This window comes from Phoxinus phoxinus, assembly GCF_949152265.1.
Source record: "Phoxinus phoxinus genome assembly, chromosome: 7".
Lineage (NCBI taxonomy): Eukaryota > Metazoa > Chordata > Actinopteri > Cypriniformes > Leuciscidae > Phoxinus > Phoxinus phoxinus.
In genome coordinates this window covers 25,699,291-25,717,513 of record NC_136882.1, presented here as the reverse complement: position 1 = coordinate 25,717,513, position 18,223 = coordinate 25,699,291, and the positions used below count along the sequence as shown (strand labels likewise).

General features: G+C 37.3%; 1 protein-coding gene across 5 annotated transcripts in view; it reads left to right on the top strand.

Moving 5' to 3' along the window:
• The window catches only part of il1rapl1a (interleukin 1 receptor accessory protein-like 1a), a 111,589-nt gene that overhangs the window by 65,443 nt on the left and 27,923 nt on the right, over nucleotides 1-18,223 (top strand). For all 5 annotated transcript variants that reach the window (XR_013798423.1, XR_013798424.1, XM_079619407.1 and 2 more), the window contains exons 4-6: nucleotides 8,237-8,522; nucleotides 11,948-12,134; nucleotides 12,788-12,941. Coding sequence is in view for 3 of the 5 variants with exons in the window: in XM_079619407.1 (XP_079475533.1) it covers nucleotides 8,237-8,522; nucleotides 11,948-12,134; nucleotides 12,788-12,941 (627 nt within the window). In the remaining 2 variants the exon portion in view is untranslated. The remainder of the gene's footprint in view (nucleotides 1-8,236; nucleotides 8,523-11,947; nucleotides 12,135-12,787; nucleotides 12,942-18,223) is intronic.

Here is an 18,223-nt window from a genome sequence, read left to right as displayed (position 1 = left end):
TCTCGTCCAACATCATTACCTGACCTCACTGCGCTTTTAGAAGAATGGTCAAAAATGTCCATAAACACACTCCTAAACCTTGTAGAAAGCCTTCCCAGAAGAGTTGAAGCTGTTATAGCAGCAAAGGGTGGGCCAACTCCATATTAAACCCTACGGATTAAGAATGGGATGTAATTAAAGTTCATGCGCATGTTAAGGCAGATGTCCCAAAACTTGTGGCAATATAGTGTATATACTAGCTGTAGATACACATTTCAATAGATCAGATGTGTATTACAGATAAAAAATATATAAAAATAAGATCAAAATATTATTTTAAATGTTGTTTTGTACACTGTCATCCAAAAAAAAACACACATCTGTGTCACATGTGAGAAGAAAAATTGGGCCACATTCAGCTGCAATGTGAACGCAGCCCTGTCACACGGAGCTTGAGAGAGATGAAAGTGCACTGCTACAGAGACCTGAGATAGGATTGTGTGAGTGTGCATGGAGGGATTCAGATGTAATTTGCATGAAATGCATCCAAAATCTTAATGATTTGCAAGCTGGTTGTTTTATCTTACACAATGGGAAGGAAGGGGAGTGTAGAGACAGAAAGAGAGGGAGAGTTCAATCAACTTCTCATTCGTTTTCTCAACCTCCTGTTTTTCTCTGACTATTTTAGTGCAGTAGGTTGCGCAGGATTGAGAACATGTGAATGTTTTATAGGCTTACATAAGGGACCTCACCCCAGAGACAACCGACCTCGTTATCGTTCATTTAGCAGTGAAAAACAAGATAGATAGATGGGGTGGGGGTAGATGAGAGGATGAAACGAGAATGGGGAATGCAGAGGGAGAGGGGAGAGAAAAGCATGTACATGCAGAGGAACCGAGCATGATGGGATACATTTGTGATACAAGTGAATGTTGGAGAAAGAAGCATTGGGGGAAAGAACCAGGTTTCAGGTGTGCGAGTGATATGAGCTTTCGGAGAGAGAGAAAAGGGTGGAAAGGAGAAAATAATGCAGTTGATTCCAGTTTGATTCCATTTCGTTTCTTTTATCTGTTACCCAGAGTGCCTCAGGGAAGCTTGGCTTGTTAGCATCACTTGGGCAAAGAAATATAGGGATCTTTGCAGGATGAAACATATCTCTTTCTCATTGCTTCTCTTGCTTTCCCCCTTTGCTTGCATAAAAAGGTCAGAGTTTCTTATGGCGTTGGGGAGCCGTTTAAAACACACCTGATATTAGAGTGGAAGCTTGTCTCTACATATCTCAGCCTTCATACATCTGGAAATCATTGCGTAATGTGCAGCCGACCAAAGCTAACTGTGTGTTTGCATGTGTGCATTTAAGAGCCACAGGCCTGTGGTGTATGGGTACGTACCCCGTAGTTTATTGGGTCAGTGCGTTCAGGTTTAATATGACTATGTAATTGCCTCATCTCTCTTTGAGTGTGTTATTAGCGTGATGTGTCACAGCCCCTTAGATTTAACCCTTATGTTCTGCTTGGGGTCTCAGAGACCTCAAGGCCATACAAAAATATACTATAATATTTTAATAGCTTGAAAAATACACTTTAATTCAACATAAATTGACCCTGTCTACTTTTTTTACTTGGTATTATTGTGAACATTTTTTTCTTCTCACTTCACTTATGCAGTGTGAACTAATTGATATTGTTAACCAATAATCACATTTAGCTAACATGTATTTGGTCTGGCTCCATTCTGATATGTAATGCCCACTTTTCATGGCCCACTAACTAAATAAATAAATACAATTTAAATTGTTATTAATTTAAAAAACAAAAATTTCAGCTGCCATTACACCAATCTTCAGTGTCACATGATCCTTCAGAAATCATTCTAATATGATTATTTGGTGCTCAAGAAACAATTCTAATTATTATCAATGTTAAAAATTGGCTTTTTTGGTAACACTTTATAAGTATACAGTAATAAAGTAATAAAGTCACGAAAAATGGGAAAATGTCATTAATTAAACCAACCTTTATTAGACATTAATAGCATTAGTATTAAGTGTTCCTTAAAAAATATTCATTCAATGGGTATCTTCTGACTGGAAATGACACAAGTAAGAGGGCAAAGACTGTAAGACATTGTGTGAGATATATTAATTTAAAAGATTAGCTTTTTTTTTCATTTTGACAAAATGTTCCATGTTCAAAATTATTCATATCCCAGATCTTATCGCAAAATTCTCAGGAAATGCAATCTTCTGCACCGTTCTAAATGCTCAGCGGAGTAATGCTGGTGCCAACATTTCTAGGCAGACACTCCAGCGGACACTGTACAACTGGCCTCCATGGACAACTGACCAAGGAGGACTCCACTTCTTCAAGACAGGCACAGAAAAGCTTGCCTAACCTTTGCAAAAGCTCACCTGGACAAAGAAGAAGCCTTTTGATCACCTATTCTGTGGTCTGACGAGACAAAAATGTAGTTGTTAGGATGTAGGGATGTGGCTTTTGTTTGGAGAAAAAAGAAGCATTCAACCCCAAGAACACCATCCCCATGGTCAAGCATAGTGGAGGGAACATTGCTTTAGGAGTGTTTTTCAGCCAATGGGCGAGGCAACCTTGTAAATGTAAATGGCATCATGAAAAAAGAAAACTACATTAAGATTCTGGAGCAAAACATCAGACAGTCTGCAGAAAAACTTGGCCTGGGGAGGCAGTGGATCTTTCCAACAAGAGAACGATCCAAAACACACAGCTAAAGTGGTCAAGAAATTGTTGGCAGAGAACAATATCAACGTTTTGGAGTGGACAAGCCAGAGTCGAGACCTGAATCCAATTGAGAATTTGTGGAGAGAACTGAAGACCAAAGTGATGGTTAGGAAGCCTTCCAACCTCAAGGACCTGGAGATCTATGCAAAAAAGGAATGGTCCAAAAACCATTTGACATCTGTGATGAAAAAGAAAGGCTTTGCCATTGGCTATTGAGAAACAGTATGAATAATTGTACACATGAAATGTTTTGTCAAAATGTAAAAAAAAGAAGCTAATTTTCTTCATTAATAGAATATGCCTATTTTTCAAATAAAAATTCACCATAATTAAACATTTGGCTTGATTATGAGTAACTTTGGGCTTAACTGCAAATTTAGGGGTAGAGTTAGTGTAAAGGGATAGAATGTACAGTATATAAACCATTACACCTATGGAGAGTTTCCGTAAACAACATTTACGGGAATTTACGGGGTGTGTGAATATTTTAAGGAACACTGAATATGTAAGAAAAGTTGGTTTAAGGTACTTAATGACATTTTCCCAGTTTTTGTGGGAATCTAAATTGAAAACTATTTTCTCCTCATTACCAATTAACGATTCCTTTACATGAGCTAATTAAACAATAATAATTGTGTTAATTACAGTGACAATGAATGAATAACTCACTATTTGTGTGCCTATAACAATGTAGAAACATACTATGAAGTAAGTATAAACTAATAGTTTAATGATTTGTAAGTAAGTACTTTATTACTGTGTACTAAGCGTTACCCATTTCTTGTGAAAAGGTGATACATTCCTTGCTGAATAGAATTAATAATTTCTTTAAAGTAAAATCATACTTATCCTAAACTGTATGACTGAATTATTTATTGACAGTTCCAGAGAACATTTATTTGAAATAAAAATCTTTTGTAACATTATCAATGACTTTATTGTCACTTTTGATTAATTTAAGGATTCCTTGCTGAATAAAATTAATAATTTATTTTCAAAAATCATATCCCCAAACTAAATATATAGTATATGGTTTTATAATAATCAAGCGTAGCATTAGTTATGGCAGGTCATGTCAGTCAAGCTCGCATCAGCTGATCCACGTCTGCCGATCACAGCATCCCTGTATGCAAGGTCCTTTTCAGTATTATCATCAGCATCACGTTGCTCAGGAGCTAATCCCTCCTCCATCCCCAGCTCCTCCTCTCGTCCAGTCAGGACTTGGCATTCTGATATTTCTCTTTGAATCAGACTATTTTTCTTGAATCAAGTTGTACATTAAATCATTAAACATTAATTATATCTGCAATACATTAATGTTGGTTCTGTTTTGTTTGCCCAGAACAAAACCATACCGCCAATCCAAACTGTATGCTAATTGTCAATCATCTTTAAAGAAAGTGGTCCTGACAGAACTGTTGTTTAGTGTTTGGGATGTTAGAGATATATAAAATAGGAATAAATAATGTATTATTTTTAATTAATAATCAAATTGCATGATTAGATTCTCTGATTGGTGTAGACACTGTACCAATTTACTGATAGTTGTTTCTACAGAGGACAAATTGGCCCCAAATTGAAACAATGTTACTAAAATTGATAGGCATGCACTTTTCTTTAAAAAAATAAATAAAAAATTAGTACGTCTACTTTGTGGTAAGACACCGAAAGATAAAGCTTCAGTGATATCTTTCTGTTGGGATTTGTTTAAATGGAAAACAATTCTGTTATCATATACTCACCCTCATGTTGTTCCAAACCTGTATGAATTTCTTTCTTCTGCTGAACACAAAATAAGATATTTCGAAAAATGTCAGTAACCAAACAGGCCCATGTTCTTCAAAATATATTCCTTTGTATTCAGCAGAAGAAAGAAATTCATTCAGATTTAGAACAACATGACGGTGAGTAAGTAATGACAGAATTTTCATTTTTGGGTGAACTTTCCCTTTAAGATAAGATGAACTGATTTAAACAATTTCAAGTAAAATAGATGTTCATATCAAAATTGCTATTATTATTTTACACAAACATAATTCAAGTCTCTGTGACCCCGAACATAAAAAAGTAAAGTTGATATCAGTAGAACATGAAAATAAAATGAAACAGCTGGACTTCAGCATCATAGAGAGTGGCTGAACTGGAGAAAAGGGATTAATGGAGAGCAGGGTATGATGACACCTGAAGAGGTTAACCGTGTTTAGTAGAGTCATATCAGACAGTACAGTTACAGCATACTGATGCAAGACAGATGTAAGACAAAACAGTGAGAGATGGAGGAAGAAGGAGAGTGTTGTGGGAGAGAAGGGTGATGTAATTGTCATAATAAATGTAATTGATTTGGCAGAATGCGCATGTCATCAAATAATTTTTATTCGCCATATCATTCATTTAAAAGATTCAGCAAACTACCATCTATTGCCTCAGCATTTTCACAAGTGACGAGCACCCAAGTTCGGCATGAAGGAAAACGTCTTGAGGGGTGCATTTTGTACATGAGCAGTGTGTCACTAAGCATTTCCGCACGGTTTATGCTGTTTATTTTCATACCTTTCAGCGTCGACGGAAAGCGAAATAATGAGTGGAAGTTCTGTCCTCCGCATCGGGAGGAAATGTTCTGTAATGGGTTTCACTTAATTTGAACACAATTGGGAAGTTATTACAGAGACGGATTTAGCCATTTGTGAATTTGGTCAAGGGCAATGCAGTCAAGCAGGAACACAGAGGACTTTGCTCAATGACAAGTGCTTTTCTTTTCTTGAGAAATATAATAATTTTGGGGATGTAAGGCTCTATAATACGCCTTTGTGTTTTTAATGCTCTCACAACAAGTAAAAGAACATTTGTGTGTGTGTGTGTGTTTATGAAGAGCCTGTGATGTTTGCCTTTTGTTTGCTTATTCTCATGAACACTCAAAAAATATCCTGGACCAATTTCACCCCATAGTCACACGTTTAAAAAAAAAGATGTTGTATTATGCATAAAGAAAATATAGCCCATTTTAAGAGAATTACGATTTTTTGCATTGTGAGATTATTTTCAAGACTCATTTATCCTCTCCTAATGCTAAATCCTTTGAATTGTGAATATTTGCTCAATTGTATTTATACATCACACTAGTATTCACTTGGCTAATTTTAACATAATACAAAAAAAAAAAAAAACAGAACATATAGGGTCTGGTCAAATAAAAATGGAAATAGAAAACCTTTTTACAGTTTAGTGATTTTCCTGCGTGTTTTTACTGTTCAATTATTTATTAATCTCGACATCAATATAGGGCTTGAAAGATTTAATACTCGTATACCCAATATATAAAGTGTATTGCTTTTGAATGGCAATATCAGTAGTATTTGTCACAATTTAGGCTTTTTTTATTTTTTACTTGGAAAGAAAATCAGACAGAGGCAGATCAATCATCACTGTCCAAGGCCGCCAGTGCCATCTCAAATGATGTAATGCACATAAATAAAAATGTTGGTCTTGTTAGAGGCACTTTGCAAAATCACATTATGTAAAATGTGGGGCCGTTTAGATCTTGAATATTAACGCTACAGTAGATTATTTGACTGTCCTATCAGATTTTAATAGCTCTATTTTCTTCATCTCCAGAGTTTAAAAAAAGCAATTAACTGCTTTTATTACAAGCTCATGCCATCTCCTGTGTGTGCACACACACATGCGCACAGCGATCCTCCAACACACACACACACACACACACACACACACACACTTGCATATGCAAACATTATAAAACACAGCAGTTAATTACAACAATGGAACATAATTAGTTAGAGTATAATTACTTGCACGAGTTAACTTCTCTGTAGCATCCAAGCTTTAAAATGAACTCCGACTCATATTGACTTAACATCTCGATAATTATACGATTTTCTGTCGAAAAATCTGCATTTCAATAGCTCAAAGATTTGACTTTTATCACAGTGGCAAATGTGTGTGTGTTTGTATCTAAAGCTTTATCTGCAAGATTTAATGAGTTTCTTTTTTTCAACCTACAGGATCCTATGTGTGTTTATGGATTCAATAATTTAGCTCAATTAAATATAATGTAACTTAAAGAGATATTGCAATTATGTTTTGCTGGATGGCCAGTGACATCAAATGGTGTTTAAAGTGCCCTTATTATGCTATTTTAAAGGTTCCTAATTTTGTTTTGGAAGTCTACAACAGGTTTACATGCATCAAAAGTAAAAAAACACTTACATTTTCTCATACATTGCACATCACCACATTGTTCAAGGATTCTCAAACGACTCGTAGGATAAATCAGTCTCTAATGGTGCGTTCTATTATTGTCAACTAACCGACTCGGCCCTCGGATATGACGTCACTTCCACACTTCAAGTGTTCTGGTATGATTTGCGCGTCCGAGTCGGAGAAAAACATGGACGCCACCTGGAAAGCTGTTGCTATGGTAGCACTGGCCGAGTACCTGGCGCTCCAAAGTATGTGCTTCACCTAGTTTAACTTCTGTTAGCAACGCTAGCCACCTTAGTAACACCAGTTTGAAACAAGGCTTCATTCAATATTGCACTCACAACAAGACCGATTCCCATACCCACAGGCAGTGATACGGACGCAGTAAGGTATTGCAGTAATACGAGTAATTAAAATCGTCATTTAAACAACCAAAGCGGTCCAAAAACAATGAAAACAATTCATACTTACAAGTCACACAGGGTGCAGCCATCTTGGATTCCGTATCGGAATTCTTGCTCGGTGTCCTCATGGTTGTCCGACTTCCGTCGGAACTCCGACATGGATAAATAATAGAACGCACCATAAATCCCTTCTTTCCGAGAGTTTACTCTGCTCTGATTGGCCAGACGGCCCAGTCTGTTGTGATTGGTCTCCTGCGTACAGCGACTGTCGTAATCTACATGCTCATTACCATAACTGAACGTCAGCTCTGACCGGAGGCTTTCTACAGCTCAGCGATTAAACTGTAAAGACAGTAACGATGATGTCAATTTTACCATATCAATCTGAGCATGAGTCCGATGATGAAACATTAGAAGAACTAGTTATTCAACCCAAACCTCTATATGACTTCTTCTTTCTCTTCCAAGCTCTTCCAAGTTTTATAATGGCAGTGGATTGCAACCAACAGATTGAAGCTCAAAAAACGTGCATCCATCCATTATATAAGAACTCAAAACGGCTCCGGGGGGTTAATAACTGCTTTGTAAGAAAAATAATAATATTCAAAACTTAATAAAGTGTTCGCGGGCGGACAACGTACAACAACATAGGCAGGCATTATGCAAATGTACTTCTAGTGACGTAGAACCGTACAGCAGTAGGATTCGAATGAAAAATGACTCATAAAGGTTGCACTTTCGACTTTGCACAACATTTACAAACAGCTATATTACACACTGCATGAAAGGGAATATTCGAAAAACCATAATAGAGGCACTTTAAAAATGAAATTCTAAAGGTGTGGAGACTTATATTTCTGTCCTCCTGTCTTTCTGCAGTGGACGGCTGCACTGATTGGTCCGTGGACTATCTGAAGTACCGGGTGTTACACGGAGAGCCGGTGCGGATAAAGTGTGCTCTGTTTTATGGTTATATCAGAGCCAACTACACCCAAGCACAGAGCATTGGACTTAGTCTGATGTGGTACCGGAGTTCTGGGTTGGGACATGGCGATTTTGAGGAGCCCATCTCCTTTGACGGGGTACGCATGAGCAAAGAGGAAGACGCCATCTGGTTTCGGCCTGCTGAGCTGCAGGACGCCGGTCTGTACTCCTGCGTTCTGAGGTGAGAGAGTGAAACGTGCGCACATGTGTATGCGTGAACACTCATACGCTTAAATATGCAAATCCACAGGGAGACACACGCACACACACACTCTGCCTTTCGGACATTAGCCGGTTCTGGGAACATGCTTAACTTCCTCCTTTGATGTTTTTTGATTGTCTCTCAAAGCCTTCAAGAAAAGCGTCATGCTGAGAAAATTAGCTTGTGTGTATTACTGTCTGCATGTATTGTGTGTGTGTGTGTGTGTATTAGGGTTGTGTGTCTGTATTTGAATCTTCTCAGGGACAGTAAAACTGGAAGTGAAATAAGTGAGCGACGGCAGAGGACAGTGAGACGTTCTGTCATCCATCAATCAAACACTGACACTCCGGCACTCTCCTATAATGCCGCAGGCCACTGTCACACATATTAAACAGTCAGGCAACTCTCCAGGGTCCTCATTTGCTCAGGTTCCAACTGACTTGAGGTCAAAGCAAATAATATACTCATCATATTCACTTTTGCATCACAAAATGTCACTCTCATTGTATATGTGTGAGTACAGAAAAAAAAGGGGAAAAAAAGAAAAAGAGAAAAAGAGGAACTAAACATCATACAGATTAACAGGCTGTTTACACATTGTTTTCAACTAAAACCGGAAAACTTTAACTTGACAATGGCATTTTGGCGGCCTGAAAACACAAACTTAGAAAATGGGATCCAAAGTTCAAGTTTTTAAAAACGATTCTGTTATCGTCTCCGTGTAAACAACAAAAATGTGAATTTGGGAAAACAGAGACGTCATGCACATGCGTATTACATGTTCAGTCTATAGGTTAGTAGTGTTTCCTTACAAAGTGAAATCGCCAACTACTGACCATGCCGGCCATGCCGGCGTGATGACTAATTTTTAGTAATTTTTAAAGATAAATATTCTGCATGTTGCGATCCAATCTGACTTCTGACCTGTATAATACTGCCTGAATCAGAATCATACACTGTTCATGCGTTGACCAGAGGAGAATTGGCCCCCCGACTGAGCCTGGTTTCTCCCAAGGTTTTTTTCTCTCCATTCTGTCACCTGATGGAGTTTGGGTTCCTTGCCACTGTCGCCTTTGGCTTTTGGCTTGCTTAGTTGGGAACACTTAATATTCAACAATATTATTGGTCTGCCTGCATTGACACCATTATATTAGAACTAAACTGAGCTGGATGATGACATCAATGTTTTCTCCAGCGCGTCTGAATAGAAAAACTAAATGAATAACTTTTTTTCAACAAAAATGAACCACCACTTACTTCAGCTGTGACACTATTTTGTTGCATTATTTTCCTGTTATCACTGTTAATTTGTATTGTTAAAAGCGCTATATAAATAAAGGTGACTTGACTGGCCTGACATGCATAATACAGCGTTTTTAGTAGTTTACGTGGATCCGTGGGAAAATATGTGAAAATGCGAAGAAAACAAAACCGTTTTTAGTACATCATTGTTATGTAAACGTGCCCTTAGAGCGACATGAGGTTGAGTAAATGATGACAGAATATAAATTTTTAAGTGAACTATCCTTTTAAATAAATATACTTTACATCCAAGTCCAATCTAATTTGAAATACCGTTTTTTTTGTATTTGTATGCCCGTTCACAGCAAGAGCGATTACTATAAATATAACTAAAATGATAACTATATTAGTGTCCACAGCAACAGACAATACTCTGTTTATCAAGTGCTCACTGCAGTTATGTCGTCTGCCTCTTTAAAAAGTCGGATGAATCCTGTTTGGCTCGAAAAATCTTTCTGAAAGTGATTCCAACAATATTTTTCCTCATTGGGGTTTGGACTTCCCTATTTTCACAGTATTAGAACAAGTATTCAAACGTTATAGTCATTGTTATAGTTATCGCCCTCGGTGTAAAAAGCCCTTGTATGTTAGCTTTAATGTTTGAATTTTAAATTTCTTCTTACTGCCTTTTCACATCGGTAATGAAATTTTGATGATTTATATGTTAGTCAGTATGATTTTGTCAGTATGCACAGCTACTTTAGAATGAGTGACAATGGAGAAAAACACTGTTTTTGTCAGCATATTGTTGAGATTACAGCATTTACCAGCAATGAAAAACAGCCTAAATTAACTAGCCAAACATTGATCCCCTAGAAACCAATTAATTGCCACTAGTTGTCACTTATGAGATTCCAGTCCAGTTAGGATGCTGCCTAAGAAGGAGGCTGCCTGTGTAGGCTTTTTTTATTATTAAGAACCCAGTTAACAACAGGAAATGGAGTTGTTGTTGTTGTGTTTCTTTCCTCTGAGACTGTCTTTGAGCTGATTAAACCATAAACAATAGTTTTCAGCAACACACCGACAGGAGAGAGCAGATATTTTAGTATTCTTTTTAGGTTTATAGGGTGATAAAACAAGACTCTGCTGACATATGCGGGTTTCTGAAAATAGTGAGCGTGTAAAAAAAAATAGTCTTTGCTATACGGTTAATAGGGCAGAAAGAGAGCTTATAGGTATTTTTTGGGTTAATTTGTTTATGAATTTTACGAAAGACAAGTGCATTGCAGGTTGCCGCCCCAAGCACACTGTAACCATGGTAACCCGGTAGGAGGTGTGAGGTCATTACACTGAAAAGGTCAAATTTCAACAAATCTTATCAGCAGCTATTAAACTCAAAGCCCTTGGACAAAACAAACACTAATACACTTTTAATGGAGGCACACATCAATGTAGAGAAGTGTGTGTTGACATGCAATGCTTCTGAGTTACAGAGTGTGTGTGTATAGGCGTGTGTGCGTCTGAATATGCGTTTGGAGCTGTGTGATTTAGTTTGACTTTGAATTGAATGCAAACAAAATGTAGGGTCATATAATGATAAATCTTTTTTTTTTTAATAAATAAATAAATGCTCATTGTACTATGAAAACATACTGTAATTTTTATAACTCAATAAGGTCTCATTCCATATTTTCACATCTTTGATAGAAGTCTTCAGCAAAAAAAACACTCATCTTTTTTAATTCTAAGGGTCAAAGAGAGGGTGGAATATAAATTTTGATGTGTTTTTCTGGTGAAAAACATTAACGAACATTATAAGTGGACCTCAGGAAAAATGTAAAGTGATAAAAAATTTATGAAATGACCCTTTAAAACCTTTGAGAAAACATTTTTTATTCATTTGCTTCTCATATTCCGTCAGTAAAACGCTAATTATTTGTAGCCCCACATGAAAATTGAAGACAAATTGTGTTCCATCGTGGTCAAATTACATCTATCATGGTTGAATAAACGAATTATACAAGAATAAAACCTGATTTAATTTGTTAGTGTATAGGATCTGTGAGATAACACATTTAATGTCTCTGGGTGAGTATGTGTTAATCTGATTGCAGAAAGCACAGTTTTTATACTCTGTCTGTCTGTGTGTGTGTGTGTTACAGGAATTCCACGTTTTGTATGAAGGTGTCTATGACTCTATTGGTTGCCGATAATGACACAGCAGGATGTTATAACTCAAAACTGCGCTACACTGAGAAAGGAGAATTGGGAAAGAGTAAAGACATCTCCTGCCCTGATATCCAGGATTACGTTCAGCCTGGGGAAAAACCGCAGATAACGTGGTACAAGGTACGGTGTGAGATACTGTGAGGTGAATTCGCTAAACAGTTACACCATTCAGTGCACAAACAGCATCTTAATAACAAACCACCTGCGATCCAGCATCATGGCACCTGTCCCCTGAGAATTTAAATTAAGCCATTGTCATTCTTTTCAGTGCAAACACACCTCCTTTTTATGTAAATTAGGGTTATTATACTTTGTCTTATTCACAAAAGTTAGCGCTATTTGCCTAGAGCAATTAACAATGTGCTTTTACCACACATTCAAAAGCCATAAACAGAAAATTAATTAAAAAAGAGTTTTTGTGTACATTTTCTATTGATCATGGTAGCAGTAATTCATCAAATGATGATCAAATTAGCATAAGGGCGTTATAAAATACAGTCGAGTGCAGTTTCTGCATTTTAAAGAGCCAATTCGGGTGTCGCTGCGTTGCGACCCGCAAGATCAAGAAATTGTGTTTAGCACTGATTTTTGTGGGGTGTGTTTGTGCCATTACTTGATTTGCATGCTGTCGGCAAGCACAGTTATTCTTATTGAATTCCCCTCTGAGATTTTTCATTATGACAATATACAAATGTGTATACACATGCAATATGGTGCAGTCTCTTTGTTTCTATATAGTTTTTCTCTATTTCTCTTTGCCTGCGGGTCTGCAGGAGTGTAATGTGCAGCAGTGGAGGAGCAGCGTGATACAGACCGCAGACTTGCTCTCCATACAGGAAGTGAGGGAGGATGACATCGGCAACTACACCTGTGAGCTGGTTTTCGGAGGCTTCCTGGTGCGGAGGACGACCTATTTGAGCGTGACAGGTAGTACCGTGTGACGTCTCTTCAGTGTGTGAGAGCACTTGCTGTGATAGTCTTGCTGAGAGGGGTCGGTTGTTTTTTGGAGCGTGTGGTATTGAAAAATATATTTTTTTTGCTTCTTTTTTGGTTTCAGGCACACTCATTGTGTCATGCTTTTGTTAACAATGACTTTGGTGTATGTATCATTAATGCACAAGTTTTCAGTGAATACAACTTTTCAGTTGCTATCATATGATTTCAGAAGACTCAAAATATAGTATGTGAGTCACATGGACTGCTTTTTTGACCTTGATAGTCAGTCATCATCCATCATTTATATCCTTTTATGTTTCACGGATTTAAAAAAAAATCATACAGTTTAGAATGAGAGTGCTTGAACAATTTCTTTCTCTTTTTTTTCTTTTTTTGACATTTTCTGTAATTGAATGTATTGTAGATGTATTTTTGCAATACAGACCGAATATAGAAAATAACAGGACCGTGTAAGATTGTGACAAAAAGGTTTTTCTTTCGTTAGTGTTCATTAGTGTAGCTATTCAACAACAAAGTCAATACAAACGCACACACTAATTATTAAACTTCAGTATGTACCTCGTCCCGCATTTTATGATCTACACTTTAAAACATATTCTATTAAATTTACAGTAAAAAACGGCAACTGTGATTGCAAGAAATTCACAATATAATATACAGTGAAAATGTTTCAGGTATTACAGGATGGCTTATAGGTGCCTGTATATTGTACAACTTTTAACTGTATTTCATTAAGTTATATAATGTTAATACATTAGAATCTGCTTTGTATTGCAATATTTACCGATAACCACCATAATGATACAGGTTGTACATTAGAAAACCACATGACACTAAAATAATTCAATAATTAACTAAATAACAAAGTGTTACACAAAACAACCTAATGCACATTACTGGCATAAACTGTACTGTTGAACATCTGAAACTGTCCTTTTACTGTTTTTCACTGTAAATTATTTGGCAATTCATAGTTTTTACTTGCAAAAACCATGCATTTGACTGTATTTGACAGTAAAATAGCTTATAACGTCATGTTAAACCAATTACAATTTCACTGTTAATGGTAAGATATCTTTACAGGGTTTTTCTGTAAAAATTACCGACATTTATTATTACAGTGTATAGATAAAATAGATGTATAGATTGCACCAGGCATGTAAAATAGCATTTAGTACCACTGAAATTATACAATGCAGCTTTAAATAAAGTGTATACAGTACCCAGGGTCTTTTAATATAAAATGCAGTGATGAAGTGGTTAATGAAAACACAGCCATGTTTTTATTCTTTTTCATGGGCTTTTGGCCTTTAAGATAGTCAAGAGAGACAATGAGGAAGAATGAGATTGAGTTTTGACACAAGGCCAGACCTGCTTTCCCGTGAGCGCAACTGCTCATATGTGTCGCGACTCGAGAGCATGTGCTCTTCCCACTACACACATTTGACCTCTATTACCGCTCTACACTCACAATAACAGAGATAGAGAGAGATATAGTATGACATTTATACAGACGCAACACTAAGCCGGCAGTGGAAAGGTCATTTTCATCTATATTTTTACGTTTAAACATCTCTGTCTACGATTAAACATATTTTTATTGGCCCCTTGTGGATTCTGTCCTTTCTGCCACTATAGCAGGTCAATAAAACGGCACATACAGGTGAAAAGAGGTCAGATGTTATTCTCTCTTCCTTCCTAAAGCCTCATTCAGTTGAAACCTATTAAAACACTTTGCGCTGCTTTTCCCGTGCTCATTTAAAGCCTATTTTAGGATGGCATTAGACTCTCAGGAACGATTTCCTGGATGGAACTTATAGTCCAGGACAGCAAATGATTCTCAACGGAAAAACCACCATTAACAGTAAAATTTAGTCCGTAGCTCGATTTAACCCTCGTCACAGAGACATAGTTTTGATGTTAGGAGTCGTATAGCAGTTACAGCAGAATCAAAGCACTATAGCTCAATTTGTTTTGAGCTGGTTACAGCAGTACGTCTCTATAATTGCTACAGAAACTTGCCTCGATGGTACATCTCTGCAGCGGGTTATCTGGTGGAGCTGCCTGTGTGCCCGAGGGAGGAAGTTAGCGGAAGAACACAGAATCATTTTCTTGTTTTTGAGTACTTACAGACAGTCTATTACTGCGGACATGGTTTTCGACAACAACGATTGGAGCGGTGGGTTTTTTTGTGCCTTTTTGTGCGCGTGCATTTCTGAAAATTTGAAGCGTGAAACTGACCTACAAAAATACATGCCCAATGATGTGAATCAGTGCTATTGTACATCCTCTCTCGAGGCAGAGGGCCAAAAATGTGTTTAAACAGTTAATCATGCACGATGCACACACAAACAGAGGAAAAATGACTTCCTGTGTGAGCTGCATGTGTGTATTTGGGTGTGAACTCCATATCAGTCATAGAAACTGATTATTATAGCAATAGGAGAGAGAAATAATTCAGGCTGGTTTTTAACAGTGAACAAGTTTCCCTTCAGCACACTACCGTTGTCCTATGATATATCTGCAGGACACAGGAGCGTCATGCTCTTGTAGAGTCTGATGTCCTGCACGTTGACCTGGCTGGTCTGCTGCCCTCTTTCTCACCCAGTGATTCATCATGCTTTGCCTGTAGTTGGAGAAAACAAGATAATGTTACAAAGACAGACAAAAAAAAGAAAAAAGGCTGAATGTGTTTTTATATTCGATAAATGGCAACAGAGAATATAAAATCATTAGAAATGGTTGAGGTGCTCAGTAATGAATACAAGCATCAGATTTTTTTGCAATAAGGAACACTTAATGGGACAAATCATACATTTATTTATATCACTTCATTATATAAGGCTATCAAATCGTGTGGGGGAAACTGTCTCTAAAACCAGCAGTTTGTGAGGGAACTTATTTATACATATATAGTGCGTGCGTGCGTGTGTGTGTGTGTGTGTGAAATTGTAATTTCCCTTACAATATATATAATAAATATTGTATTATATGAAATCGGGTTTTTTTCCCAGTGTCAGACATTAACTTTCCATCCCATTTAATTTTCTCCAGCCCATTTTATTTTCTAGCACCTTTTAGTTTATCATAACTACCCTGAAAATTAATTATTCATAATTCATTATTATTTTATTTTACTTTGGGCATTTGCTTTGAGCATGCCTTAATAACCACAGGTCATATAAAATGCTGTTTTTACATATTAAAGTTGGTATCATATCTCAATAAATGAATACTTTTAAAAGAACAGGAATGTCCTTGAAACTATCAGTCATTTCTTCTAGAAAAGAATCACAAAACTTCAATATTTTGATTATTTGCCCTAGACAGCAATGTGATTAAAATGGAGATCAAATTGAGGCTTTTACACAAGTTACCTGCTTCTCAGTTTTTGTTTTCTCCAGAGAAAAAAACAAAACCCCTAGTTATCTCTCATTTGTCACATTTTTTATTTTTATTCAGGCGTCCAGCTTCCGGATGCAGAGCTGTGTGTTGTTGCGCTTGCTGGAAAACAGTTTCCAAAAGTAGCTTGCATTTCCTATTGCTATTTTAGTACAGACAATGTGGTTTCCATGGACACTTGCGTGGTGTCCATGCCAACGGCAGGTTTGGAGCAGTGTAAGCGTGTGTGCCCAGGAGGGACTTGCGACAGAGTGTTCCAGGGACAATGCCAACCTTTCTTTACCTCTCCCACCTCTACCAACTTGTGCTTTTCCCACTGTATCTCTATGGAAACGGTCAGGCGAGGACAGTCGCTCAGATTCGATCCAGTCGCCCATAGATGACGGAAGGGTTTGCAGGTACTGTAGCCTATAGGGGAAGCGTTGCTGAGTGGCAGGGTAGGTATAAATGGTTACAAAATGATACACGGGTAATAGAGTGTTTTGTTTGTTTATTCATTGATCTCCATGTTGATTGGAGCCCCGTTGTCTTGAAATCCCCTATAGTGCAGTGGGGCTGCGATAGCACGTTCTTTACACATGCTCCCAACACCTTGCATCTGTCAAGTCTAATCAGGACAAGATAAGTGTGTGTGTGTTTTGTGGAAGTGTCGGTGTGTGTGTGTGTGCACATGTGCCCGTAATCAGTAGAGAGTTATGTAATCATATTTAATTAAGGAATAATTACAGATGCCGCTAAGTGAGAGTGCGACAACTTAACTCTCTCTTAGTCACCCAATAATGCACACACACACACACACACTAATTTTTCTGCATGTTGGGGAATTTCCGACACTCATATTGTTCTTATTTTATGGTATGTTATTTACACACAAGGCCTTAGCTAGTATTTCTAAGTATGAAACCACTATATTTTATCCTAATAATTATTTATTTTTAATTTAGGTTGCAGGACCACAGTGTCATGTGTTGTTGTTCATCTGAGGTTGTATTTACCTAATTCTAAGACCTGCTAACCACCAGATGATTTTTTTTATTATGTCCTTGTTCGTAAAACCGTAGAATTCTTTCACCCAATTAGCTTACGGCCCTGCACACACACACACACACACACACACACACGGCAGTAACACACATCCCACCTTTTTTACATTCCACTCCAGTAGTTCTTCCCCTCAGAGCTTCCTTTTATCTCACAGTTTATTTCTCAAGGACATCTGAACAGGAATAATGCATAGCATGAAAATCTCTGTCATCACTGAAAATAGAGTCAGATATTTTGAATGCTCTACAAAAGTGAATCGTATCCAGCGCAGTGTGCTGCAGTGATCGCAATGAATACATTCTCGTGTTCTCCCAAGCATCAAATCTGCCCTAGTTTCGCCAGCGAACCGTGCTCTCTGGCTAATGCTAGGACACTTTTGCAGGCTAAAGTTCACTCAAGGTTTATCTTGTAGTTTAAGCCGCAGCCAAGTAAGGCTGTTAGGTGTGGGTTACGTCTGTGTTCTAGAAAAGGTTCTCAGACCGTTTAAGGTGCGTGTTTTTGATTAGCTGTTCCCTTGTTTTGGGTTTATATGTAATGGAAAAATTGTGTTTCAGCAGTCAGATGGGCATGTTAATTATTTACCCTGCACTGCACAAAGAGTTATGCAATATGAACTATGACAGACAGATTAAAAATAACTGTCTGGGTCCTACATCACAATCAGAGGCGTTTTTTTCTGAGGAGGCAAAATTCAAATAAAATAAAAAATGCCACAGAATAATTATTTCTTAATATTGACTGAAATAGTATTTATTGTATTAGCAGTGCTCCACAAATCTGAATTAATGGGTCAAACTGGAGAAAAT